At 39.8% G+C, this 9,854-nt stretch overlaps 1 protein-coding gene across 2 annotated transcripts; it reads right to left on the bottom strand.

Moving 5' to 3' along the window:
• Positions 1–5,212: 5,212 nt before the first annotated feature.
• On the bottom strand, positions 5,213–9,649 carry LOC113043498 (translation initiation factor IF-2-like). 2 transcript variants are annotated; one of them, XM_026202932.1, is made up of 3 exons: positions 9,558–9,649; positions 8,411–8,740; positions 5,213–8,374 (listed from the first exon to the last, which is right to left on the bottom strand). In XM_026202932.1, exons 2-3 carry the CDS (start codon positions 8,736–8,738, stop codon positions 7,146–7,148), a joined length of 1,557 nt encoding a protein of 518 aa, XP_026058717.1. In that variant the 5' UTR covers positions 8,739–8,740; positions 9,558–9,649; the 3' UTR covers positions 5,213–7,145. The 2 variants fall into 2 exon arrangements, with proteins under 2 accessions (XP_026058717.1, XP_026058716.1); XM_026202931.1 differs by having other exon boundaries at positions 5,213–8,740; positions 9,558–9,648.
• Between the last annotated feature and the right edge of the window lie 205 nt (positions 9,650–9,854).

The raw sequence follows: 9,854 nt of genomic DNA, 5'->3' as shown, positions 1-9,854 counted from the left end.
CAGCGAGGGAGACAGCGACTACGGTCTTAGATCACGTTTTCCGTATTCATGGCCACTCGGTGAACGTGGTTTCTGACAGAGGTCCCCAGTTTGTGTCTAGGTTTTGGACAGAGTTCTGTCGACAGCTGGGGGCGACTGCAAGCCTATCTTCCGGTTATCACCCACAGACTAATGGTCAGGCCGAGCGTGCAAACCAAGATTTGGAGAGAGTCCTGCGCTGTGTGGCGTCTGCTGAACCGTCATCTTGGAGTTCCAGGTTGACCATGGTAGAGTATGCGCATAACTCCCTTCCGGTCTCATCTACGGGTTTGTCTCCCTTCCAGTGCTGTTTAGGCTACCAGCCACCTCTATTCCCCTCTCAAGAATCCGATGCCGTTGTTCCCTCCGCGCATGCGTTTATTCAGAGATGCCTCCGTACTTGGAGGATCGCCAGAGAAGCCCTCACTCGGACTGGTGAGAGGAACAAGGTATCGGCGGACCATCACCGTACTAAGCCCCCACTTTACGTGTGTGGTCAGAGCGTCTGGTTGTCTACTAAGGACATTAACTTCATACTGCCCTCACATAAACTGGGACCCAAATTTGTTGGACCGTTTATCATAGCCAAGGTGCTTAGTCCGGTGTCAGTTCGGCTCAAATTACCCCCTCAGTTTAGAAGGATCCACCTGGTTTTCCACGTTTCGAAGATTAAACCCGCCTTTCGCTCCCCCCTTCAGCCCCTGACCTCTGCCCCTCCGCCTCCTAGGCTCATCGAGGGGTCGCCTGCCTATACTGTACGGCGGCTCATTGATGTTCGGCGTAGGGGTAGAGGTCATCAATATCTGGTAGACTGGGAGGGTTATGGTCCGGAGGAGAGATGCTGGGTTCCGGCTCGCGATATTCTGGATCGCGCTCTCATTGATCAATTTCATCAGCGTCATGGTGAGTCCTCCGGGGACGCCAGGAGGCGTCCCTGAGGTGGGGGGTACTGTCACGGTGCAGGGTGCCGTCTCAGCTTCCCCTGTGGTCTGTGTTGTCCTGTCTGTTCAGTAGCTCGTGGTCTGGGCAATCAGCGCTAATCATGGCGGGGTTGTGCAGATCACGAGCTTATTCTCCCCACCTGTCGCTCATTCCCCCACTCCCCCACTGATTAAATCCAAAAGGTTTCTGAACCACACATAGGGAGCAATGTCATTGCACCTTTCAAGGTCCAGAAAGCTATTAATGACCAATAAGAAAGTAATCGTGATTACAGCGGTTCAACCTTATTATTATGTATAGAAGATAATACTTTTTGTGTGTAAAAACAAAGCAAAAATAACAACTTTATTTAACTGTTTGAACCGTTGACATACACAGCTGATGTAGTCGTGAATGCAGTTCAGAGCTTCCATGTACTTACATCTGAACACCGGCTCCTCTGTCAGCATCACACGCATGCATCGGCCAATACTGAGACTGAGTTCTGTGTAAACACTGGAGTTCTGCAATGAAAATAGCATAGCAGTATGACGGGAGACAGAAGAATTTGTTGAATAAAGTGGATATTTTTGCACACACAAAAATATTATCGTCGCTTCATAACATAAAGTTTGAACCACTGTAGTCATGTTGACTATTTTAAGAGTTTGGGACAACATGAGGGTGAGTACATATTGACAGAAAATTTATTTTGGGGTGAACGAACCCTTTAATGCTTAGGACCTTTGATGAGCAAGTCACAGGCAACTGTGGCAGAGAACTCCTTTTTGGTGGTAGAGGGAGAAAGTCTTGAGAGAAACCAGGATACAGTCTTTAAAAAATCTCTTAAACATTACTAAATTAAATAATTACTTACCTTGTTCCACTGTTGTAATCTGTCCTTTACAAAGGAATCCATTTATCTAATACATACATACATATTAACGTGTTTAGTATAACCAGAGTCCTTTTAACATATTTAATGTTTAACATTTAATGCAAAATTGTTATAACTTTATAAGAATATATATATATATATATATATATATATATATATATATATATATATATATATATATAAAATTACAGGCTATTCTATTATTTCTGTAACGGATTTAATACAACATGCATGGCTAAACAACTGTATGTAATGTTTTTTTTTTTTTTTTTTTACTTTAAAAGTAACACTCAAATAATTCTGGTACACTTCTAATAAGTCGAATGGCTTGTTTACACTCCCCTCATTAAACGTCTGTTGTAGTTGTATGTAAATTTCGGGCGCTGGTACGACTTTACGCTTATTTCAATTTCAGTGATTTCGGCGACGTTTCACATTTAACCAGACGTTTTTTTCATTAACGTTAACTTAAGTATTACTTCTGTAAACTGTTTTGATAATGTTTCAGCTAATGTTTTAATTTATTAATGCAAGTGGGCAAATGGGAATAACATATTCATTTACAATCGATCTGATAAGTTATTCTGGGGAAGAAGAAAATACTAAGGGGAATCAAAACATCATTTTATAAATAGTTTTAGGATTTAATTAACGTCTCGGTACACATTATTAATATTATAACAGTTATATACATAATACAATTATATTAACAGTTACTTACAGCGATTTACCTGCAATAATCATGCAGGCTGCCGCTGACGTCCGCTGAGTCGCTGACTGAACCGTTAAAATTTGAACCGGAGTGAAGCGGGAACCATATTTGGGTTATAATCTTATAATTAAACGACGAAAAAAAAAATACCAAACAAATTTTAAGATAACCCAGCACAATTAACCCAATGTGTGTAACCCAACGGTTGTTAAAAAAAAAACAAAATTGTTGTCTTACTGTGTAGGAAAAGACTCGTATTTATCTAGCCTACATCTTTTATGTCTCAAATGTAAATCTTGCACAAATAGTCATTTTTGGGTGTACTACTCCTTTAAAATTTAAACAAATATTTATACAAAAAAATAGTGTGATATCATATGCACATTCATGCAATAGCTACAAAGCAACACTAGCCGTAACATTGTAGCAGCAAAAATTCCAGCGAGTTTTACTACTTTCCTGTGACTTTGAAGTAGACTAATATATGAACCATCTCTGCTCAGTACTGCTCCTTTGTCTTTTGTGAGCTCCTTTGTTTTTGTTTTGTTTTTTGAGCTGGTCACCTGAAGCTAAATGCTAAGTGACTAATAATAACTGTGTAGGGCTTATGAAATTGCATGGGTATGTAAGTCTTTTCAATATAAATTTACTTTGCGATTGTTAGAAAGTTATGTTCTATATAGTATTAATGTGAATATTAATGAAATTCAGTATACTACATTTGTGATTTTGTTTTGTTAGTTTCTTGTCTTTACAGTCTCATGTGATAGCCACGTGTCAATAAAAATGCATCTGGGTACTTTTCTTCCAATGTTTTATAAATAATATTTAATAGTTTAGCTACATCCCTAAACACACCAAAGCCAGGTTATTTACATTTAGTCTATTAGCAGATGCTTTTATCCAAAGTAGAAGCAATCAGACCAACAAGAGAGCAACAACAATATACAAGTGCTGTGACAAGTCTCACTTAGTCAGTACACATAGCAAGAGGTCTCTTTCATATATATATATATATATATATATATATATATATGATATATCTATCTATCTATCTATCTATCTATCTATCTATCTATATATATATATATATATATATATATATATATATATAGAGAGAGAGATAGATAAATTAGAACAGAATAGGTAAGTGCTATTATTAATTAGTCAGGTGATGGTGAAAAAGATGTGTCTTTAGATGCTTTTTGAAAATGGCCGAAGACTCAGCTACTCGGATTAAGATAGGCATATCGTTCCACTGGCTGGGAACTGTCCAGGAAAAGGTCAGAGAGAGTGATTTTGTGCCTTTTGGGATGGCACCACATTCACTTCCAGAAGGAAAACGTCTGGAGGGTGCTTAGGTCTGAACTATAAGTGTAGGTAGGCCATTTTGGTGCAGCGCCAGCTGGTTGTGTTGTAGGCAAGCGTCAGTACCTTGATTCTGATGCTATCAGGAACTATTGTCAGGCAGTGCAAGCTGATGAAATGAGGTGTGACAGGAGGTTTCTTCGGCTCGTTTAAGACCACTCTGGCTGCTGCATTCTAGAACAGTTGGTTATCACAGTGCTTAACATTATACTAAGGGTGTGCTGGAACACGGTTGGAGCTGAAGTCTGCAGAAAAGTAGCCCTCCAGATGTTGGCAACCATTGCTCTAGGAACCCCATATGGGCCACATATGATATGATAGTTACATTTACGGTGTATGTGGGTTCATCAAGATTATAGGAGTGCAGGACTGGTGGTAAAACTCTATACATTGTCATCCATTTATGCCGTTTTGTAAGTTCACAATACCATGATTTCAAGACTCCAACAAGACTTTGTCTTGGATTTTTACAACCTTGACCAATTAGAACCAACACTGGTCAATTAAACCTTTTATTTGACATTATCGTTTTCAATTAAGTTGGAAAAATGTGTTTTCACTGTACAATCTTTTGCTGATCTTTAGTCTTCTATCACTACCAGTGTCCTGTTTGTGGCATGTGTCTCGTGTCATGTCTCAAATTGCATCATTAACAGAAACATATTGTGATCTTTGTTTTTGTGTGTATATGCCTGATTAACCACAGTAATGAGCACCAAACAAGGGATTTTCATCTCTAGTGATCCACTGTTGTGCTGAAGTCTTCTTCCCAAGGGTTAATTTGGATTTCAAAACACTGGTTATAATAAATGGTTCTGACAGTTTTCACCTTTGCATGTTTTAACACAATTAGACCAGTATCTGTATTTTGTCACTCCTCATAGTCTTATAACCACAACAGGCCCACTGTTTTCCACTTAGGGTATAATTAGGTCACTTATGAGTCAGCTACTATCTTGCATGTGTCAACATGAGGATATCAAGTACACTTGAACGGTTATCAAAAGACAAAAACAACAAAATGACTCCACCAAGGGAAATGATCACAACACACTGGACACAGGTATACATTCAGCTTACCTGGCACCATAATAGGAAAAACTGCTTTTGCTTCAGGGACCAAATTTTACATTGGACATTACGTGACATCTGAAAAAAAAGGAGTAAATTATCTATTAACATGAACTGGAACAATCACTAGGCCAAATTTAGAGGTTTCAAGAACAAGGTTAAAAAATATTTCATCCTTAAGATTTTTCTGAAATTTTAAAATGGGAAAAAGGCAGACACAGAACTAAGGTGCATTTAATCCTTTTAATCACAGTGATGGTAAGATTATACACATTTTCTACATTCACAACATCTCAAAGGCATAACAATAGATATGCAGCTGAGCAATAATAAAGGCGTTAAGTTTTGCCTCCTACTGATCATCCAGTGGTAGCCACAGGCCTCCTAGATAAATGATTTAGCAAAGTGCCATGCTAGGTTGATAATCTACTTTAATGTTCAGCAGTAATATTCAGAGAAAGCACAGCACAGAGTAACTGTTAAAGATCCAGCTTTATAAAAATGTTTATCTAATCCCTTTGAGTTCAACTGCATGAGTGCCATAGTACCTGTACATCTAATATGAATAAAACTGACAAGAGGGCTGTTATTGTACATATAGAGTTAAAAAGCAGTGGAGAAATCACAGAAAGTGACCAAATTCAAGAACATTGTTGCAGCATCTCTTTTGAACATTACCAGAGCATTTTCCTTGATGCGAGTAGCACGGATGCAGCCGTCACCACCAACGATGAAGAGGATGCGCGCAACTCGTCGGAAAAGGCAGAGCCAGTTCATCTGTGATGATTACAAAGAGTACAGCCGAGATGAGTGGGAACAGTTCTTGCTGGAGCCATGTATTCCACCAGATGAGGATCCCATTCAGTGGTGAAACGAAAACATGAAGCGCTTCACAAAACTTAGACGCTTAGCACAACGTTATTAGTGTGTCCCGGCAATGTCTGTGCCGTCTGAGCATGTTTTCTCTGCAGCTGGCCTTATTTTTAACAGACTAAGGAGCCGACTTTCCCCCAATCATGTTGATATGCCTGTGTTCCTTAACAATAACATGTAAAACAATAAAAATAAAAAAAATAAATAAGATTTGCTGACAGTTTAAAAGTTTCAAAGTTAAATGTAGGATTCTGTACAATAGCCTAATTGCTGCAGGCTGCTTTTACGTTTTTTCTTTGTTACCTTTTTCTGTTTTGCTTTTAATCTGTACTTTTTTGTTTGTTTGCACACATTGTTAAAGGTTTTCAGCTACAAAACACGATGTAGTGTAAAGTTCAAGTTTATTGTGTATAACTATAAATCTTGCTGAAAAATAATGTCTCTCTCATTAAACTTAATTTAAATAAACAAATTTTTGAATATTCGTCTTTTGTGAGCTCAAATATTCGAATGTGATATTTGCGGAAAACGCTCATCCCTAGTTCACTGTGAACAGCCCCTAAGAAGTAAAAATAACAAAACTAACAGTAGTGGATTCTTGGAGGAAAAAAAAACTAAAAAAAAAAAAAAAAAAAATTAAAATTGCCTATGATAATAAATTTTAAATAAATAGATACAGCAGTAGAAAGTTAATACCCAAGTTATCATTCCAAACAATCAGAGAAAACACTACAAAACTAAATTTTCCACAAGTAGGAGTGCTATCATGTGAACAGAGCTGGAAGTCACCATTCCATGTTAAAAACAAAATAATCATGGTTTGCTGTTATTGCTGTTGCCAGTGGAAAACAATAAGTTAAATGCGAATGGCATGCTCAATTCTGTTTAAATTGGAGATATTAAAGGGTTCATGCATTATGCTGTCATTGAACACAAACTTTTATTCTTCAAAACACATGCAAGAAGGTGGCAGTGATAGAAGGTGAATATTGTAGTAGTTGTATGCAAGTAGATGTATGCAAATGTTTTTTGCTACTTTGGAAATTGCTATGAAATGTGGGCACATGACAAATTGTTAGGTGGCTCATGTTGCAATTTAGTAGGGTAAGTTTACAGGAGTCATTCTGAGAAATTCTTTGTTGAATCTTCAATTAGTCTTTCGAGAGTACCTTGTCCAGAGTCTGTAAGCATCCAAGACAAATTCCTCAGATAACATTTGATGGGTGCGAACAATCCATTTTTCTTTCTGACTCAATGGCTTCATGTGTAACCCTTTCCAGAATTTCAGTGTAGAAGGGAAATGAAGATGAGCGACAGAATGCTAGTAAAGAGTAGCATGACTCCATGGCCAAATGGTCCAGGTAAGTCACTGCCACCAGTGCCAGTTTTGTCATCTAGGTTACTGCGAACCTGCACCTGTTTTTCTGCATGCTGTTCCGCATAGACCATGTACAGCTCGACACAACGTCGTGCTTTCATTTGCTCAATTAGCATAGGATAGCCAATCTCCATAATGCTAACAGTGTCATCATAATCACCGTCAGCTTCTGCTTTTTTTTCCTGGGTATGCATTAGAGGCTGACTGGGTGTTTCGGGTGGCTTTGAGGTTACAAATAAAGAGCTTCTGGATGTGTTTCTTTCTGCAGTGCTGTTGTTGCTTGTGGCATTTTCTTGAGCACCAGTAGGATCATTGGCTACTTCTGCTTCTTGAGCCTTAAAGTCAGTGGATCTCCTCGATCCTCCTTCCGGTTTCCCTCGGAGCAAGTCTGTCCTCTTCACACACTTGTCCATGAAGCTATCATAGGACTGTGGTGGAGGATTCTGGAAGATGTCATGAGGGTTAATGTTTCCTTGTCCTGCAGAGGTCGACCCTGCATTGCCTGGTTTTCCACCTCGAGAGTTAGAGTTCACGTTACCGTCAGGAGGAGGTTGGCCGTAACGTCTGTACATGTAGTGATTGTAATAGTATTCCTCCTGTGGGCTGTGGAATTGGAAACGGGGGCGAGGGAAACTTCCGAGGCCATATCCCAGAGCCATACCAGCCACAGCTCCAGCCCCAGCAGCCATAATCGCCTGCTTGCCAAACCCCTGTGATTTATATGAAGGGGCCATACCCATGTTATGCACTGACTGGGCAAAAGGTGATCTGCCGCCATACCCATAACTACCGTAGTTGCCACCGTAGCCTGGGCTCATGATTTTGTTGTTGGGATTCCAGTAAGGATATTGTGCCGCTGCAGGATATCCACCTGCACCTGCTCCTGCAACACCTCCACCAAACTGATTAGGGCTGGAACCTCCCCGGACTGGATAACCTGGATAAGAGCCTCCAGCTGGGTAAGGATTTCCATATCCTCCGGCTTGTCCAGGGTTCCTGTTGGGGTATGAACCTGCTCCTGGGTAACCACCTTGTGCTGGGTAACCTCCTTGTCCTGGGTAACCACTACGCCCCGGGTAGTTACCTTGTGGATAACCACCTTGGGCTGGATAACCACCTTGGGGCGGGTAACCACCTTGGGCCGGGTAACCACCTTGGGCCGGGTAACCACCACGCCCTGGGTAGCTGCCTTGGTTAGGGTATCCTTGACCTGGGTTAGAGCCTGCTGGTGGATATCTGCCCTGCCCTGGATACCCACCTCCAGTACCAGGGTAGGGGGGTGGATTCTGGTTTGGTACTTGAGGTTGGCGAGGATAGTTTCCAGGGGACGAGTGTGTCCCACGTGATGACGTACCTTTATTACTACTGCTGCTTCCACCTTTGTATGAGCTTCCCCCACTTTTCCCCCAACTGAATCCACCTTTACTTCCACCCCCTCGTCTGGCCACAACTGATACCACAAGAGCCAAACAGATTAATAGCACTGTTAGGCGACCCATTTCTGTTGAAAAATAGAGAGAAAGGTTCAATGAAAAGCAATAATTTTCGAAATAGTGTTTCACTTATACCAGGCATACACTCCACTATTTTAGCCCTGAATTTCACTCACTGACAGTTTTCAGAAATCACAGACAAATGCTTGAAATGGAGGCAAATTGGTGCTTGTTGCACATGAGTGACAATCGCATATTGTGTATTATCAATGACACAATCTAACAGAAGCGCCAATGTGTCGCAGATATTTGGCATGCTAAATATCTGGACCTGTCAGCAACACACATTCTGGCAAAATGAAAAAGGTTTTAATTGGAAATGACATTGGTAATGACCTACAACAAATGAGAGAAGATGATACAGGGCAAGGGAAAGTCATGATAAACCACCAAAAGAACATCACAAGCAACCACTCTCTCCTTCACAGTTTTTGACAGGGTAAAACTTTAGAATAATGATCCATAATTATCGTTAGTTAACTATTTTAGTTAACAATCTAAGCAAGAACAATCCTTCTACACCATTTATTAATCTTAGATGATGTTAATTTCAACATTTACTAATGCATTATTCAAATCAAAAGCTGTGCTTATTAACATTAGTTAATGCACTGTGAATAAGCATGAACTAACAATGAATAACTATATTTTCATGAACTAACGTTAACAAAGATTAATAAATACAGTAATGCATGTATTGTTCATTGTTTGTTCATGTTAATGCATTAACTAACATTAACAAATGGACCATTATTCTAAAGTGTTACCTTTGACAGAAATAAACCCATTCTTGTGAGATAGTACTAGTCTCCTGTGTGATCTTACCTTATTTCCTGTCTCCATTCTGGTTTGTGTTTGGTAGTGAAACAAAATTTGTAGTCTTCCTAATAAAAAGTTGTGTACTGCGTGACGACCTGTCACTGATCCATCATGTGGTGTGCATACAACAGCAACTATTCTATATGATACCCCAGACAGTCATGCGGTGTGAAAAGAGCAGTAATCCAATTACTTTGAAAATCATGCAGTGTGAACCCAGCATTGGATTCACATTTCATTTACACACATTACCACTGACAGAAAGTCAGGAGAGAGGCTGTGACCAGCAGAAACAGAAACGTA

Source organism: Carassius auratus, chromosome 25 (genome assembly GCF_003368295.1).
Source record: "Carassius auratus strain Wakin chromosome 25, ASM336829v1, whole genome shotgun sequence".
Taxonomy (NCBI): Eukaryota; Metazoa; Chordata; class Actinopteri; order Cypriniformes; family Cyprinidae; genus Carassius; species Carassius auratus.
The sequence above is the reverse complement of the archived record's forward strand: the minus strand, read 5'-3'. Positions and strand labels throughout refer to the sequence as shown.

What these genes read in the sequence shown, in the direction of transcription:
- LOC113043498 (XM_026202931.1), bottom strand. Translation starts at nt 8,738, where the DNA reads ATGGGTCGCCTAACAGTGCTATTAATCTGTTTGGCTCTTGTGGTATCA.